Raw genomic sequence first — 20,038 nt, forward strand, 5'->3', positions numbered from 1 at the left:
ATAATTCAAAAATTAAAACCTACCGTCTATGTATTGTTAACAATGTTTATTCACTTCGAGTCTTCATATTCAAAGACAACATTATTAATATCAGTGTCTATATATGATTCTGTTGCTGCTCAGATCAATGAGTAAAGTTCAGTTGAGGCTGTAACAGTGATTGACGAAGCCTAGGGCAATTTGTATAGACTTTTTTCCAAAAAAGTACAGCATTCGCTAATTAATAAAACTCAATTCCATTCCATAAACAGTCTCGTTAACTCAATTCCATAAACATACCCACTAAAACCCAGACCAATCCCACTGCCGTTGAGTGGATTCCGACTCATATCGACTCTATAGGGTTTTCAAGGCTGTAAATCTCTATGGAAGCAGACTACCACATCTTTCTTCCGCAGAGTTGCTGGTGGTTTTGAATGGCCGACTTTTTGTTTAGCAGTCATTTGCTTTAGCCACTGCGCCACCATGGCTATGTGCCAGATTTAGGTGCCTGGTATACAAAGATGCACACAGATCCTATGTTCCAGGGAGCCTATCATGTTAAGGAAAATTCATAACCTGAATGAGAATAGGGATTTTTGCCAATTTTTCTCAGTGCTGTATCACAAGGGCCTAGAAAAATCTCACAATTACTAACAGAGAGAGACAAATTGGAACCCAGGTTTGTCTAACTCTAACGTCCAGATTCTTACTCAGTATGCTATTCTGCTTTCCTGTATCCTGACTCCTCACGAAATGATCTTCTGATTAAAAACTGGCTTCCTTTATTACTTTTCTCCTGAGGGATAGTGCTTAATGACATGAGAGGGCTGCTATGTTAATAGCAATACTTTTCACTATAAAATTTTCTTTGTAAAATTTTCGATTAGCATTAAGATACAAATCTAATCATATCACTCTTCTGCTTAAAGTATAAAAAGTACCGCAACGGCCTTATGATTCAAGTCAATACCTCCTTGAGTGGCTACCTTCTCCTGGGTCTGTTACTAGCCCCTGACTGCTTCTTCAGCTTCTTCTCAAACCATTTTCTACCGCTTTTATATGCTGGCCAAACCGAATTTCTTTCAGTTCCATAAATGAAACTTCCAAGCTTAACTAAGCTTGATTATCAGTCAGTCCTCTGCCCTTTGCACCTCTACTCCCACACCTAGGATAAGCAGGACTTCCCAGTACATGCTCCCATCGACCGGTTGGGCTGTAGGTTTCGTGAAGCTGGGAATCAGTTCTGTTGCATTCAACCTAAGATCTATTAATGAATCTTCTTTGCCCAGCTCATTGCCTGGTTCAAATGAAAATTTCAGTATATATTTATTTAAACATCTGCATGTTTCTAATTAAAGTAAATCTGCTCCTTATAAAAATCAAAACCTAACCCACTGCCGTCAAGTTGATTCCAACTCATAACAACCCCACAGGCCAGAGTAGAACTGCCCCATAGGATTTCCAAGGTGGATTCAAACTGCCAATCTTTTGGTCAGCAGCTGAACACTTAACCACTGTGCACCAGGGCTCCAAATCTGCTCCTTATGGACGGTACCAATTCGTGGTGTGGGGGAAAAAAAAAAAAACGAATCTGTAAGTTTAAGTATGAGACCTTGGACCATGATGAATTTGCCAAGGAAAAGGACTACCTACAGAGCCCTCCTGACCAAGTAATCTTTTCTTGTCTCAGATAGGAAATGCCTCTGCTACTTGTATTTCTTAATATCTGAAGTAACAATTTCCTGTGCTGAAGAACTGGAGATGAAAGGGACAGGAGACGAGGTAGAATTTTGGGGATGTTTATCAGATCACTAAAGACCCTGCATAGTGCATTACTGAGATTATTTATCCTACAGGACCTGGGGAGCTGTGGAAAGGTTTAAATGCAGGCAGGTCATAACTAATAATGATGTTTCAGATGAACTTCTTAGGTTGCTTCATGGAAGACAAACTGTTGAGGAATAAGGCTTCCTCATAGAAACCCAACTTTTGCTCTACATTGACTGTATTCTCATGTATCAGTGAGTCTTTAAGGTTTTCCTCCTGTGAATACTTCTTGGATTTTGATACCAGAGATTCCTAAAGGGCATTTCTGAATAGAAATTTTTAAAATAATGAAAACATTCTGCAAGGACATATATGACTGTTTCTAAAGATTTGAAAGTAGCAATAATATCAATATAGAAAAAAAGGCAAAATAGTGTTTTGATTATGTACCTATTTCAATATTTTAAATTTTCACAATGGGCAGGTTAAAATTGGTAGGTATTTTTTTCCAGAGGTATAACTGAGAAAATGAACCTAAGGTTGTTATTCTCTCTTTACCCTGGCAATCACTTCTTTCTACTTTCTGGTTCAGACAAGCTAGCCTCACAATCTTGATTATCGTTTATTTCTCTCTCTTTGACTCCTACCTTTCCACCTTCTCTTAGGAAGTCACTTACGTGTCTTTTTTCTATTTCCACAGCTACCATCTTGGTCCATTCTTCTCATTCTTGGATTATAGCAAAAGCCTTCAAACAGACAAACTCCCTTATCTGCATTTTCTCTCCACTCCTGTCTTCCCAAAGCAGATACCATAATAATCTCCCTTATTCAATTTTCATAATATTTTTCCTCATAAATAAGAACCACCAGTGGCTTCCCACTGCCTGCTTTATCAGTCTGCCCTCACCATAATATTTTTGCTATGCCACTAAACTATGACGCTGCTCCCAAGCCACCAGTCCTCCTAATTCCTAACTTAGTATTTTCTAAAATATCTCTTTTCATAATTGCTAGTTCCCTCTGATCAATCCCTTTATTTGGTTTGCTCATTCTAGTTAGCTTTAATGCCTATATTCCAAGAGACTTAAAGAAATATTCCTGGCTTTATCTCATACATCTCTGATCACTCCCTCAGTCTGTCAATGAAAATTCATTACAGTGTTCTCCTTGGAGCACATACTCAATTATAAATGAGACACCTGTTAATTGAATTTCCCTTTGATTTGAATCTAGAATAGACATGAAACATTGAATCCAATGCAGAGTGTATTACAGGGGACTTGACATAATCACTGTTTCTATGTATCCCATCTTCCCCAGAATTCCAAGACCACTGATTAAAGTAAAAAAAAAAAAAAAAAAAGGCTCTTCACTGTCATCCCACAACACCTAAACATGACTTTGTTACTTTACTTATTAAATTACCATATAGTCTCTAAGACTAAAATTTAAGTTTTTGAAGCTAGAAGAGTGCCTGAGCATTGTATTTAGAGAATACAATGCAACACAGGTTTTCTATAATTAGGTTTTCTATAAACCCCCATATGTCTGTCAGTTTGTTGTACTGTGGAGGTTTCTGTGTTGCTGTGATGCTGGAAGCTATGTTACCAGTATTCAGATACAAAGAGGGTCACCCATGGAAAACAGCTTTCAGCTGAGCTTCCAGGCTAAGACAGACTAGGAAGAAGGACCTGGCAGTCTACTACAGAAAAGCATTAGCCAATGAAAACCTTATGAATAGCAGCAGAACATTGCCTGATATAGTGCTGGAAGACGGGCCCCCTAGGTTAGAAGGCACTCAAAAGAGTGACTGGGAAAGAGCTGCCTCCTCAAAGTAGAGTTGGCCTTAATGATGTGGATGGAGTAAAGCTTTCAGGACCTTCATTTTCTGATGTGGCATGACTCAAAATGAGAAGATACAGCTGCAAACTTCCATTAATAATTGGAACCTGGAATGTACGAAGTATGAATCCAGAAAAATTGGAAATCGTCAAAAATGAAATGAAGCACATAAACATCAAAATCCTAGGCATTAGTAAGCTGAAATGGACTGTAATTGGCCATTTTGAATCAAAAAATTACATAGTCTACTATGCTGGGAATGACAACTTGAAGAGGAATGCTGTTGCATTCATCATCAAAAAGAACATTTCAAGATCTATCCTGAAGTACAACGCTGTCAGTGATAGGATAATATCCGTATGCCTACAAGGAAGATCAGTTAATACAACTATTATTCAAATTTACACACCAACCACTAGGGCCAAAGATGAAGAAATAGAAGATTTTTATCAGCTGATGCAGTCTGAAATTGATTGAACATGCAGTCAGGATGCATTGATAGTTACTGGTGATTGGAATGTGAAAGTTGGAAACAAAGAAGGATCGGTAGTTGGAAAATATGGCCTTGGTGACAGAAAAAATGCCAAAGATTGAATGATAGAATTTTTGCAAGGCCAACAACTTCTTCATTGCAAATACCTTCTTTCACCAACATAAACAGCAACTATACCCATGGACCTCACCAGATGCAACACACAGGAATCAAAATGACTACATCCGTGGAAAGAGACGATGGAAAAGCTCAATATCATCACTCAGAACAAGGCCAGGGGCTGACCGTGGAACAGATCATCAATTGCTCATATGCAAGTTCAAGCTGAAACTGAAGAAAATCAGAGCAAGTCCACAAGAGCCAAAATATGACCTTGAGTATATCCCACCTGAATTTAGAGACCATTTCAAGAACAGATTTGACGCACTGAACACTAGTGACTGAAGACCAGACAAGTTGTGGAATGACATCAAGGACATCATAGATGAAGGAAGCAAGAAGTCATTGAAAAGACAGGAAAGAAAGAAAAGACCAAGAAGAATGTCAGAGGAGACTCTGAAACTTGCTTACGAACATCAAACAGCTAAAGCAAAAGGAAGAAATGAAGTAAAAGAACTGAACAGAAGATTTCAAACAGTGACTTGAGAAGACAAAGTAAAATATCATAATGACGTGCAATTGGCTGGAGATAGAAAACCAAAAGGGAAGAACATGCTTGCCATTTCTCAAGCTGAAAGAACTGAGGAAAAAACTCAAGCCTCAAGTTGCAGTAGTGAAGGATTCTGTGGGGGAAAATATTAAATGACGCAGGAAGCATTAAAAGAAGATGGAAGAAATACACAGAGTCATTATACCAAAAAGAATTAGTCGATGTTCAACCATTTCAAGAGGTAGCATATGATCAGGAACCGATGGTACTGAAGGAAGGACTCCAAGTTGCACTGAAGGCATTGGCAAAAAACAAGGCTCCAGGAACTGATGGAATATCAGTTGAGATATTTCAACAAATGGATGCAGCACTGGAGGTGGTCACTCATCTATACCAAGAAATATGGAACATAGGTTTCTGGCCAACTGACTGGGAGAGATCCATATTTATGCCTATTCCCAAGAAAGGTGATCCAATGGAATGAGGAAACTATAGAACTATATCATTAATATCACATGCAAGCAAAATTTTGCTGAAGATCATTCAAAAATGGCTGCACCAGTATATCGACAGGGAACTGCCAGAAATGCAGGGTGCTTCTGGAAGAGGATGTGGAACCAGGGATATCACTGCTGATGTCAGATGGATCCTGGCTGAAAGCAGAGAATACCAGAAGGATGTTTACCTGTGTTTTATTGACTATGCAAAAGCATTCGACTGTGTGGATCATAACAAATTATGGATAACTGTGAAGAATGGTAATTCCAGAACACTTAATTGTGCTCATGAGGAACCTTTACATAGATCAAGAGGCAGTTGTTCAGACAGAACAAGGGGATACTGAGTGGTTTAAAGTCAGGAAAGGTGTGCGTTAAGGTTGTAACCTTTCACTATACCTATTCAATCTGTATGCTGAGCAAATAATCCAAGAAGCTGGACTATGTGAAGAAGAACGGGGCATCAGGATTGGAGGAAGACTCATTAACAACCTGCATTATGCAGATGACACAACCTTGCTTGCTGAAAGTGAAAAGGCCCTGAAGCATTTACTAATGAAGATCAGAGACCACAGCCTTCAGTGTGGATTGCAACTCAAAGAAAACAAAAATCCTTACAACTGGACTAATAAGCAACATCATGATAAATGGAGAAAAGATTGAAGTTGTCAAGGATTTCATTTTACTTGGATCTACAATCAACAGCTATGGAAGCAGCACTCAAGCAATCAAAAGACACATTGCACTGAGTAAACCTGCTGCAAAAGACCTCTTTAAAGCGTTGAAAAGCAAAGATGTCACCTTGAAGACTAAGGTGTGCCTGACCCAAGCCATAGTATTTTCAATTGCATCATATGTACGTGAAAGCTGGACAATGAATAAGGAAGAATGAAGAAGAACTGATGCCTTTGAATTGTAGTGTTGGCGAAGAATATTGAATATACCATGGACTGCCAAAAGAACGAACAAATCTGTCTTGCAAGAAGTGCAACTATAATGCTCCTTAGAAGTAAGGATGGCAAGACTGCATCTTACATACTTTGGACATGTTGTCAGGAGGGATCAGTCCCTGGAGAAGGACATCATGCTTGGCAAAGTACAGGGTCAGCGGAAAAGAGGAAGACTCTCAACGAGGTGGATTGACACAGTGGCTGCAACAATGGGCTCAAGCCTAACAACGATTGCAGAACCGGGCAGTGTTTCGTTCTGTTGTGCATAGGGTCGCTATGAGTTGGAACCGACTCGACAGCACCTAACAACAACAACAATAATAAGTAGGTTTTCTGTAATTAATCCATCATCAATCATTGTTTTAAGTAACACAGATCTATCAGTGAGCAAGGGAATTTTAATTCTAGGGCTTCCTGAAAAATTAAAAGTGCATTATCGGGTTCCTGCTATTTATTGCTTTATAATATGTCCTTTTGTTTCCTGAAATAATCTCTGGCTGTAACTATATTGTATACCTCTTTGATGTTACTCCACAGAATGGGAGCCACAGTGTATGGTAGTCAATGACTGCTTGCTAGATGGTTGCATGGAACCTGAAAAATAATGGCTCGTTAATATTTCATAAATACTTAAGAACGCTACGACCAAGCCTAGCATCCACCCCATCCCATGCCACATGTACACTTCCCAACATCACAGTTCTCTAGGATCAGAGGTTATATTTTGTAAGCATAAAGATACAGAGCCCTCCCTCCTCCATTTCTCATATGCAGTCAGTTACCGACTCTTGTCAATCCTTCCTCCAAAATGTCTCTTATTTTCAGGTTTTTTTTTTTTTTTTTCTTCCTGCTATCAATGTCTCTCGGAGCCCTGGTGGTACAGTGGTTAAGAGCTTGGCTGTTAACCAAAACATTGGCAGTTCGAATCCACCAGTTGCTCCTTGGAAACTCTATAGGGCAATTCTAGTCTGTCCTATAGGTTCGCTCTGCGTTGGAAATGACTAGACGGCCAATGGGTTTGGTTTTGGTTTGGTATCAGTGTCTCTAGGCTCTGCACAAACACAACATGACACTCTCCCCCAGAAGCAGTTTTTCTTCTAGTGTTCTCTCCCAGTAAATAGCACCACAGTGTCTTAATTTTATATGTTGTTATGGGTTAAACTGTGCCCCCCCCAAAAAATATGTTGAAATCTTAACCCCAATACCAGAGAACATGACCTTTTAAGGTCATCACAGGAGTAATTAGTTAAGATAAGGTCATTAGAGTGGACCCTAATCTCTTTACGACTGGTATCCTTACGAGAAGAGGAGACATAAAGTAAAGATAACCACGTGAAAACTGAGGTAGAGATTGGAGTTACACTACCACAAGCCAAGTGTTATAGATTCAATTGTGTCCCCAAAATGTATGTCAACTTGGCTAGGCCATGATTTCCAGTGTTGTGTGATAGTCCACAACTTTGTGATCTAATGTGATTATACTGTGCGTTGTAAATCCTTACCTCTGTTATGTTAATAAGGCAGGATTAGAGGCAGTTATATTAATAAGGCAGGACTCAATCTTCAGGATTAGAGTCAATCTCTTTTGAGATATGAAAGAGAGAAGCGAGCAGACAGGAGAAGCACTGCTTACCACCAAGAAAGAAGAGCCAAGAGTGAAGTGGGTCCTTTGGACCTGTGGTCCCTGCACTGAGAAACTCCTATACCCAGGAGAAGACTAATGACAAGGACCTTCCCCTAGAGCAGAGAGAGAAAGCCCTCCCCTGGAGCTGGTGCCTTGAATTTGGACTTCTAGCCTCCCAAATTGTGAGAGGATAAATGTCTGTTTGTTAAAGCTATCTACTTGGGATATTTCTGTTATAGCTGCACTAGATAACTAAGACACCAAGAACACCTGGGGCTACCAGAAGCTGGGAGAGACAGGAAAGTATGTTCTCCTAGAGCCTTTGGAGAGAGCTTGGCCCTGCCAACACCCTGAATTCTGACTTCTAGTATCCAGTACTATTGTGTAAAGTATACTGTCTGTGGTAATTTGCTACAGTAGTCCTAGGAAACTAATAAGCATACCAAAAATGAACCTCTCATCAATGACCAATCACCAGGTCCCTCAGATTTAAACTCTCAAATCCATCTGTGTCTCACCATTTCCATTAACACTACTCTATTTTTTCATAAGACTAAAATAATTTCCAATGTGGCCTCCCCAAATTCATTTTTGCCCCCAACTCTTCATGACAGCGGAGTCAGAATCATTTTTTCAAAATGCACATCTGACCATATACCACCAGTCTGCTTAAAACCCTGCAATGGAATAACAGTCCTCTTAGAATAAATAAAAATTCTTAACATGGCCTATCATAGCAATGGTAGACAGAATAATAGCCCCCCAAAGATGTCCATGTCCTAAACCCAGGAACCTGTGAATATGTAGGTTACATTACGAGCAGGAATTAACGTTGCAGATGGATTTAAGGCTGTTACTCAGTCGACTTTAAAATAGGGAGATAATCCTGGATTTTCTGGGTAGGCCCGATATAATCAGTAAAAAGAATAATAAAGTTCTCAGCAAGTTGACTCTGACTCCTGGCTACTCCACATGTGTCAAAGTAGAACTGTGCTCCATATGGTTTTCAGTGGTTGATTCTTTGGAGGCAGATCACCCGGCCTTTATTCTGAGTTTTCCCAGGTGCCTCTGGGTGAGCTTGAACCTCCAACCCTTCAGTTAACAGCCAAGCACATTAACTGGGTGCACCACCCAGGGACTCCTAATTCTTTTAGAAGACCTTATTTTCTAATATTAATTCTTTTAGGAAATGAGAGTAACCTCACTGAAACAATTAGGACACATTTTAAGTCTACAAATTTGAGACACAGACTACTGCTGCAATCAGAAAAGTCTTCAAAAGCGGAAGAGGGAGTCAGAAGGGTCAAGAGTTAGAGAAGGAAATGTGAGGATGGAAGCAGACACAGACCCAAGCCATGGTCTTTCCGGTCATCTTATATGCATGTGAGAGTTGGATAATAAAAAAGAAAGAAGAAAAAGTGATGCATTCAAACTATGGCGTGGCAAAGAATAAACCATAGACTACGAAAAGAGTGAATAAGTCAGTTTAAGAAGAAATGCAGCAGAATGTGCCTTAGAAGTGAGAATGGCAAGACTTTGGCTCGCTTACTTTGGACATATCATCAGGAATGACAATGACTAGAAAAGAGCATCATGTTTGGTAGAGGATCAGTGAAAATAAATCAGTGATATGGATTGACTCAAACACAGCAATAGGTTCAAACTTAACAATAATCATGAAGATGGCATAGGATCAGATAACATTTCCTTCTGTTATACATACGGTCCCTATGAGTCAGAGCCAAGTCAATGGCAACAACGACAACAATTTGCATAATCTTTGGATTAATATCACATCCCCAACCAGATGGCAAACTCCACGAATGTAGAGACAGTGTCTCATTTTTGCTTAGTATTCTGTTACAAGCTCTCAACCCAGAGCCTGGCAGAGAGTAGGCGAAATAAATATTTGTTGAATGAATGCAGGTACTGTCAAATCCTTGACTACTGTCCTCTAGGGTATGATTGTTCCAGTATTTCTCTCCTCTAATACATTCTGCATACCAATTCTAGATGCATTTTCCTAAACTACCAAACACATGCCTCTTCAACTTAAGAGTTCACCGCACCTCAGTAGATGTTCATTTGGTGAAGCAGATTGCAGTTCCCCTTTTCTCCACTTCTTTCCTGAGTTAAGTGGCTTTAGATAATTCAGTTATCCCCTCTGGCCTTCACTCTTAAGTGTCAATAATCTCACTTAGGATAGGAATCTGGAACTTTTATACCCATTGATTTATTTCTCTAAATATCCCACAGAAGTAATTTGGTGTTTAATATTTCTTGGTGTCCCTCAAACTGTGCACCAAGCTCAAGGTTGGCACAAAAGACCTGGAACACTCTCCATCCAGCTGTCCACAGGGCTGTGCCCTTTCCTCCTGATGTTTGCTCCACTGTCACATTATCACAGAGGCCTTACTTGACCACCCAATCTAAAATTTGCACCCTCCTAGATAACCTCTACTTCTCTACACTGCTTTTTCTCCATATCACTTATCATACCATCTGAAATTTTTATGATGTCTCTTGCCCCTTCCACAGTGAGATAGTAAGCCCCAAGAGGGCAGAGACAATAACTAGCATCATAGGAACTTAATAAATAATTGATGAATGAATTATTGAATGTAAGTAAATAAGTACCTAATATTATCTTGCTTACTAGCTTTATGAGATTAAGTAGTCTGAACATAGGTGAATGAAAACGGTGGTTCCCAACATTTGAAATACTATCTTTGAATTCATCCAAGACTCAGTATTTCAACTCCAATAGTCCCTTTATTTCAGCATCTTCTGAAGTCAATGCCTATTTCAAATCTACTTACAGGGTGAAAAACAAACAAAGTCTTACTTTTCATTTCATTTCATTATAGGGAAGCTCTGAACATTGAGATGAGAGGGAAAATTATGGGATGTAGCCCTCTAACTCTAATCCATGTATGGCTATGCTCCCTGTGGTGTTCTGCAGCTCAATTTGTCAGTGGAGTGGACTTAGTAAGACTATGGTATCCAACCAAAGAATCAAATCTATATTAAAATTATCCTTTTTTATCTACTTCTGTGAATGATATTTGAACTCATTTTACCTTCAGATAACTGAATTTTTTTTTATTATGAAGTTACTGTACAGAAATAATTCAAATAGTCCTCATTCTGGCAGACACATACAAGATATGGTTCAGGAGCTGAGTTCAGACAAAACAATTTTATGCAAAAGCTAACAAACATATGGGATAAGTTACCAAAAGAGAACTGCTGAAGCAAGAAACACCAATATGTTCCACTGACAGCAAAATGGGTATTTACATACAATTCAAATAAAGAGTGGGGGAGAAGAGAGTAAAATACATGTTTAAGACAACTGGCATTCTCCCCAGCAATGCGTGTTTGAAGGAAACTCATTGTCTCTATTATAATTAAAAGATAATACGGTACTCTATGTTCTTCTCAAATATACTTATTGTTGAAATTTGCTAGATCCTTATAATAAAATCTAGAGACCACCCAAGTTCTTTTATTCTAATACAATTTGTCTAAAATTAACACACTACTGGAAATCATATTCTTAGTTTGAATGTCTTAGAAAAAACTGAGTACCATCTTTCTATAGTGACTAATCTTTAACTTGTAGGGTAAAGAAGGCAAGCTGGGGACAGAATGCAAATTTTCTCATTCCTTTGACTAGGATTATAATTTTATAAGGAGCAACAGTGTGTTTTGATGGAGGGTTATGCTCTAAAATTGGAATAGGTGAGAAGAGCTGACCCGTGATTATTACGCACTGTTAGGACTAAAGAACAAAGAACTAAGTGTAACTCAGTCTCTCCAACTACAAAAGCAAACAACACATAATCAAGTTCTTTCTTATAGAAAGTGACTTTTCCATGGACTGAGACCAAAGAAAGCACTCACTGCATGAAATTTATAGCAACCTCAATAACAAAGCATTGTTTCTAACCATGGTCTTTTGGAATATGGAAACACTGCTGTTTTTACTTTGAAAGGATATTTACAGTAACAGAATTTATTCCAAATGTGATCTCTCTGTGATTAGTTAGTTCAACTGGCTAGATCACAGAGCAAATAAGGCCAAATTTACTTCAGTTATATAAGAAGTACCCTTCTCTTTCTTCTCTAAGATATAAAGTACGTCATTTTTTAAATCCATCATCATTATTTGTTAAAAGAAATTCATAGACTATTACTAGTGGGTGAAGACTATTACATTCACATATGGAGGGCAGTATATTCATTATTTTCACTACTTCATCTTCTATTAATTCTTCAAGCTACTGTACAGGGGCTCCCCCTTCTTCTTAAAAGCACTACCAATTCTCTTCCAACTTATGAGTCCAATGGACATTTTAAATGACTTACCTAACCTAATGTGACTTTTCAGTTGTGAAATAATTTTCACAGTATTCCCTTCTTTTATCTTTCTGACCTTTCACTTCTCTGCATACTTTCCTGGTTCTGCTTTTTTATTTAATTTACATTGTTTTGAAATATATGTATTTAAATGTTTTGATATATTACAAAACACTTGCCATTTCAGTGATTTTTATGTGTAAAATACAGTGATACTAATTCACCATGTTGTGCATCAGTCGCCACTATCCATTTCCAAATTTTTTCATCACCCTTAACAAAAACTTTGTATCCCTTAAGCAATACTCCCCCCGCCCTTCATGTCTTCCTTCCACCTTCCCCTAAAACTACTAATAAACTGATTTCTATGCATTTGCCTACTCTGGATATTTCATAAAAGTAGAACTATACAATAATTGTCCTTAAGTGTTTGAAATTTCATTCACCATGTTTTCAAGGCATAGCATCAGGACTTCATTTCTCTTTCATTTCTCTGTTATGTATCTATATATATATAACATTTTGTACATTTCGTTTATCCAAATGGCTACTTTGGCTATTGTGAATAACGCGACAATGAACATTGGTATACAAATATCTGTTTTAAGTCCTAGCTTTCATGCTTCTACTTCTTTTTCCATCCCCTTAACTGTTGATGGGAACCCTGATGGCGTAGTGGTTAAGAGCTACGGCTGCTAACCAAAAGGTCAGCAGTTTGAATCTACCAGGCGCTCCCTGGAAACCTTATGGGGCAGTTATACTCTCTCCTATAGGCTTGCTGAGTCAGAATCAACTTGACAGCAATGGGTTTGGGTTTTTGGTAAATGTTGATGCTCCCCAGGGTTCCATCTAAGGCCCTCTTCTTTTCTCACTCCATACTCAGCCTCTGGAGAATTACAAATATGAATCTGGTTTTAACAAGTGCCCATATGTAAACAACTCTCAAATTGGCCCTAACAAAAGAGCCCATCCCTTTTCTGAGCTTAAATTACAAATTCCAATTGCCAATTAGAAGTCTTGACCTAGATATCATAAGTTAACCTCAAACAAAACATCTAAAGTCTGAATTTGGTATCTCTCTTCCCCTCCCGTCCCCCTCCCCCCAAAAAATATCTAAAAGCATGAGTTTTGGTGCTAGAGAAAATACCTAGCTCTGTCACTGACTAGTTAGAGAACCTCAATTATTTACGTTCTTTGAGAACTGATTCCTAGCTATTATGAAGGGCTGTTATTATAAAAATTAAACTGCATTATACAATGGCTCTCCATAAACATAAATTTGAAAGTTCAGTTCTCTTTTTTTTGTAGTCTGTATCTAAGTTAATGGTACCATCACCCACCCAGAGAGCTAAGGTAGCAACCTGTGAGTCATTCTGCACGTTTCCCCCACTCCCTGCACCCAGAACCAATTATTAACAGTCCCCGGGCCATCTACCATCTGCATAACTCCAGCGTTTGCCCCTTTTATATAACTACCCTAATTTTACCTTAGCTCCTCATCATTTCTCTTCTCTATTGTGGCTGTGCATTTAGATTTGTGCTTTTAATTGAATTTTTATATGACTCCCCTAAATGTAAAAAAATACCCGTAGTTTCCTGTTGCTCAAAGGCTAATGTTATATGTTCTTACCATGGGGCCCAAGTGCTTTTTCTACTTGGCCCATACCTGTTTTTTCAGCTTTATCAAATGCCATCTTCCGCAGTACCCCATGCTTCAGGCAGAAACCGTTGATGGTATATTGTCATTATTTGATTCTATTTCTCTGCTTTAGACTGTGTGCCCTGTCAAGGGTAGAAAGCCTGTCTTTCCACCTTTTTCCTCAAGTCTGGTACAATACTTGGTGCTAAGTATGCATAGAATAAGTATCTGTTGAGTTAAAATTCTTTATAATTTAAAACAAATATTTAAAGTATTTACGGCTGCTAAAAAGAGTACTTTCTGGGTCTAATACAAATATACTATTAAAAGGTCAAAAAATGATATTTTCTTCCTACTCAACAGGAAACCCTGATGGCATAGTGGTTAAGTGCTACAGCTGCTAACAAAAAGTTCAGCAGTTTGAATCCATCAGGTGCTCCTTGGAAATTCTATGGGGGGCAGTTCTACTCTGTCCTATAGGGTCGCTATCAGAATCGACTCAATGACAATGGGTTTGGGTTTGGTTTTCAACAGCATTTATCTCAACAGTGAAAGAAAGCTCTACTGTAAATATTTAACACAGCCACATAGCAACATAATTTAATTCTATTTACATGTTTCTGGTGGTAGAAATATAAAGAGATAGAAAGCTGACCCCAACTTGAAATTAAGCTGCAAACTGCTAGGATTCATATCAGCCCATGGATTTGGGCAGTAGGTAGAGAGGCGCCTGCCTAGAACCAGCTTGCTGGAAAGAAAGAGGTGCTTCCTAGAAAAAAACCCATCCTATGAAAAGAGGGGTCAAACTTTGCCCAGCAGTAAGACCTTAGCATTAAAGAAAATGAGTAATTCTTAGTACAATGCGGGATATGTAACTAGGATTTATTGCCAGTACAAAAATCAAGCAGAGAGATCAATTTCTTTAGGACATAGAGAGATTGATTGATTGATTTAAATAAAACTTAAAAGAAACAGTTCACTAAAATCATTAAAATCTCTTAAAGTCAATGGAATAGGGCAAGCGGTCAAGCGATACTGCTTTAGATCCTATTTAAGCGGATAAACTAAAAACGAATGTTGTTTAATACCACGCATTTCCAGTGCATCCACAGTGGTGCCATTAGGGAAGACAGGGCCCTGTGGGAGATGGCAGCTGTACCATCAGTAACAGCAGCTGGCAGGCACTATAGTAGTCATCAGAAAAGTTGGGAGGCTTCAGTAAATGTGGGGCACACCCCAGTTTAGCAATTGGGGTTAACAATTTGTGGCAGTATGTGAAAGGCAACAATATGCAGCCAAAGGGGCAATGGCCTTCAACAGAGGCAGCAAAACCTGGTAGGAGCAGCAACACATCGCAAAAATTAACACAGTTCCAGTAAAGGAGCACAGTGTCTGGCTCACACTATGCGCAGTGGGTCAAACCGTATCCCTCAAAAATTCATGTCCATCCAGAACCTCAGAATGTGACCTTATTTAGAAATAGGGTTAGGTAAGGATCTATAGGTAAAATGTATGGTGAGTCCTAAATCCAAGGACTGGTGATTTTATAAAAGAAAGGACAGAGAGATTTGGACACACACACAAAGACACACAGGGAGAAGACCATGTGAAGACAGTGGCAGAGAACGGAGTGATGCAGTTACAAGCCAAGGTAACACCAAGCACTGCTGGCAACCGTCAGAAGTTGAAGACAGGCTAGGAATGGATTATTTCTCAGAGCCTCTGGAAGGAACCAATTCTCTTGATACCTTGATTTCAGACTTTTGACCTCCAGAACTCTGAGAAAACAAATTTCTGTTGTTTTAAGCCATTCAGTTTATGGTACTTTGTGACACCAGCTCTAGGAAACTAATATACCAAGTGTTATTGATTAAAAAAAAAAAAAAAAAAAACCAAACGCATTGCCACTGAGTCAATCCCAACTGATAGCAACCCTATAGGACAGAGTAGAACTGCCCCATAGAGTTTCCAAGGAGCGCCTGATGGATTCAAACTGCTGACCTTTTGGTTGGCAGCAGTAGCACTTAACCACTACGCCACCAGGATTTACATGTTACTGCCTTAGACAGGGGTATATGCAGAGAAGCAGTGGGGACTCCACAAACTACTTATGGTGAAAGGAAAAAGAGTTTTAATGAGAGGGTGGGACCTACAAAAGCAAGTTATGGCAAAAGTAGTAAAACAAACAGGTGTGTCATACTGTGAAGGACGATATATGTAGTCCACTTTGTTTTGTCTGCATATTTCCTGCATTATTTGATCCTGATGTTCAAAAAAAAAAAAAAAAGATACTGTTGAATTTCTTAGAAATCTCACTGATACAAAATAGTGAGAAAGCAAAGTTCAAATATCAAGGAAGTGATTAGTGATAATCACTATTAATATTATACTCTTTTGTTAGTATTTAAATTCAGTGCAACAGTACAAATATAAAACCCTGCTTTAAGGTAATTAACTGTTATATGTTTCTATAAAATTAAAGTCATTGGAAAGGAAAAGGATTTGAGTCATAACAACTGCCCTTTAGTTAAAGTTTCATGTGAATTAATTAGATAATAAAGATTTTTTTAAAAAGGCACAATAGCATATATATAGCTCCCACTATAGGACTTGATGGCAATGGGTTATAGGGGTTATTTTAACAAAATGGAACATTTTCAATAATATATTCTTAAAATATCAATTTTCATTTTCTAAGGAATAATTCATTTGCTGGGAAAAATCAAATCCTATTCCACTCAGTAAAAGTGCGAGAGCAATAATATAGTGTTGAAGAAAGAATACAAAAGCTGAAAAATAAGACATACTACAACTCTACCTTTGTGATGTGGCCCAGATGATGGAAACACTCCACATTTCTGATTCCTCAACAATAAATTAAAAAATTAACTAAGTTCCTGGGGGGGCGGGGCCAAGATGGCAGACTAGGTGGATGCTACCGCGGATCCCTCTTGCAACAAAGACTCGGAAAAACAAGTGAATCGATCACATACATAACAATCTACGAACTCTGAACAACAAACACAGATTTAGAGACGGAGAACAAACAAATACGGGGAGACAGCGATTGTCTTCAGAGCCATGAGCCAGCGTACCAGCGGATTTTCTGGAAAAACTAGTTTCCCAGTGATGGCTCGGAGACAGCAGTCCATATCAAACCACATAAAGAAGTATACCATGACAGATTCTCCAACCCCCCAAACAAAAGAATCAAAATCTTTCCCAAATGAAGATACAATCCTGGAATTATCAGATACAGAATATAAAAAACTAATTTACAGAATGCTTCAAGACATCAGAAACAAAATAAGGCAAACTGCAGAAAAAGCCAAGGAACACACTGATAAAACTGTTGAACAACTCAAAAAGATTATTCAAGAACATAGTGGAAAAATTAATAAGTTGCAAGAATCCATAGAGAGACAGCATGTAGAAATCCAAAAGATTAACAATAAAATTACAGAATTAGACAACGCAATAGGAAGTCAGAGGAGCAGACTCGAGCAATTAGAATGTAGACTGGGACATCTGGAGGACCAGGGAATTAACACCAACATAGCGGAAAAAAAATCAGATAAAAGAATTAAAAAAAATAAAGAAACCCTAAGAATCATGTGGGACTCTATCAAGAAAGATAACTTCCGAGTGATTGGAGTCCCAGAACAGGGAGGGGGGACAGAAAACACAGAGAAAATAGTTGAAGAACTCCTGACACAAAACTTCCCTGACATCATGAAAGACGAAAGGATATCTATCCAAGATGCTCATCGAACCCCATTTAAGATTGATCCAAAAAGAAAAACACCAAGACATATTATCATCAAACTTGCCAAAACCAAAGACAAACAGAAAATTTTAAAGGCAGCCAGGGAGAAAAGAAAGGTTTCCTTCAAGGGAGAATCAATAAGAATAAGTTCAGACTACTCAGCAGAAACCATGCAGGCAAGAAGGGAATGGGACGACATATACAGAGCACTGAAGGAGAAAAACTGCCAACCAAGGATCATATATCCAGCAAAACTCTCTCTGAAATATGAAGGAGAAATTAAGATATTTACAGATAAACACAAGTTTAGAGAATTTGCAAAAACTAAACCAAGACTGCAAGAAATGCTAAAGGAGATTCTTTGGCCTGATGACCATTAATATCAGGTACCAGCACAATACAGGGTCACAAAACAGAACGTCCTGATATCAACGCAACTAAAATAGGGAAAGCACAAAAACAAACAAATTAAGATTCCTTCTAAAAAATAAATAAATAAACAAAATAATACACATAACAGGAAATCATGGAAATCAATAGATAAATGATCATAATAATCAAAAAGAGGGACTGAATATAGCAGGCATTGAACTGCCAGATGGAGAGTGATACAAGGCGATATAGAACGATACAAGTTAGGTTTTTACTTAGAAAAATAGGGGTAAATAATAAGGTAACCACAAAAAGGAATATCAATTCCATAACTCAAGAAAAAAGCCAAGAAAAACTAACGACTCAACAAACATAAAGTTAAACATTATGAAAATGAGGATCTCACAATCTACTAAGAAAAACGTCTCAGCACAAAAAAGTATGTGGAAAAATAAAATGGCCAACAACACACATGAAAAGGCATCAAAATGACAGCACTAAAAACTTATTTATCTATAATTATGCTGAATGTAAATGGACTAAATGCACCAATAAAGAGACAGAGAGTCATGGACTGGATAAAGAAACACGATCTATCTATATGCTGCCTACAAGAGACACACCTTAGACTTAGAGACACAAACAAACTAAAACTCAAAGGATGGAAAAAAATATATCAAGCAAATAATAAGCAAAAAAGAAGAGGAGTAGCAATATTAATTTCTGACAAAATAGACTTTAGACTTAAATCCGCAGCAAAGGATAAAGAAGGACACTATATAATGATAAAAGGGACAATTGATCAGGAAGACATAACCATATTAAATATTTATGCACCCAATGACAGGGCTCCAAGATACATAAATCAAATTTTAACAGAACTGACAACTGAGATAGACACCTCCACATTTATACTAGGAGACTTCAACACACCACTTTCGGAGCAGGACAGGACATCCAGTAAGAAGCTCAATAGAGACACGGAAGACCTACTTACTACTTACAACAATCAACCAACTTGACCTCATTGACTTATACAGAACTCTCCACCCAACTGCTACAAAATATACTTTTTTTTCTAGTGCACATGGAACATTCTCTAGAATAGACCACATATTAGGTCATAAAACAAATCTTTGCAGGGTCCAAAACATCGAAATATTACAAAGCATCTTCTCAGACCACAACGCAATGAAACTAGAAATCAATAAGAGAAAAACTAGGGAAAAGAAATCAAATACTTGGAAAATGAACAATACCCTCCTGAAAAAAGACTGGGTTATAGAAGACATCAAGGAGGGAATAAGGAAATTCTTAGAAAGCAACGAGAATGAAAATACTTCCTATCAAAACCTCTGGGACACAGCAAAAGCAGTGCTCAGAGGCCAATTTATATCGATAAATGCACACATACAAAAAGAAGAAAGAGCCAAAATCAGAGAACTGTCCCGACAACTTGAACAAATAGAAAGTGAGCAACAAAAGAACCCATCAGGCACCAGAAGAAAACAAATAATAAAAATTAGAGCTGAACTAAATGAATTAGAGAACAGAAAAACAATTCAAAGAATTAACAAAGCCAAAAGCTGGTTCTTTGAAAAAATTAACAAAATTAATAAACCATTGGCTAGACTGACTAAAGAAAAACAGGAAAGGAAACAAATAACCCGAATAAAAAACGAGAAGAACCACATCACAACAGAGCCAAATGAAATTAAAAGAATCATTTCAGATTACTACGTAAAATTGTACTCTAACAAATTTGAAAACCTAGAAGAAATGGATAAATTCTTGGAAAAATACTACCTACCTAAACTAACGCATTCAGAAGTAGAACAACTAAATAGACCCATAACAAAAAAAGAGATTGAAACGGTAATCAAAAAATTTCCAACAAAAAAAAGTCCTGGCCCAGACGGCTTCACCGCAGAGTTCTACCAAACCTTCAGAGAAGACTTAACACCACTACTACTGAAGGTATTTCAAAGCATAGAAAAAGACGGAATACTACCCAACTCATTCTATGAAGCTACCATCTGCCTGATACCAAAACCAGGTAAAGACATTACAAAAAAAGAAAATTACAGACCTATAT

At 38.0% G+C, this 20,038-nt stretch overlaps 1 protein-coding gene across 8 annotated transcripts in view; it reads right to left on the reverse strand.

Moving 5' to 3' along the window:
- CEP128 (centrosomal protein 128) overlaps positions 1 to 20,038 on the reverse strand; it is a 523,299-nt gene that overhangs the window by 166,289 nt on the left and 336,972 nt on the right. The window contains exon 19 of one of the 8 annotated variants that reach the window (XM_049899769.1): positions 6,594 to 6,774. The exons of the other annotated variants lie outside the window; for them this stretch is intronic. Within the exon in view, the coding sequence (XP_049755726.1) occupies positions 6,707 to 6,774 (68 nt within the window). The 3' untranslated portion in view covers positions 6,594 to 6,706. Of the gene's footprint in view, positions 1 to 6,593; positions 6,775 to 20,038 lie in introns of those variants that run through there. 8 annotated transcript variants of the gene reach the window in all.

The sequence above is a fragment of the Elephas maximus genome, chromosome 10 (genome assembly GCF_024166365.1).
Source record: "Elephas maximus indicus isolate mEleMax1 chromosome 10, mEleMax1 primary haplotype, whole genome shotgun sequence".
Lineage (NCBI taxonomy): Eukaryota > Metazoa > Chordata > Mammalia > Proboscidea > Elephantidae > Elephas > Elephas maximus.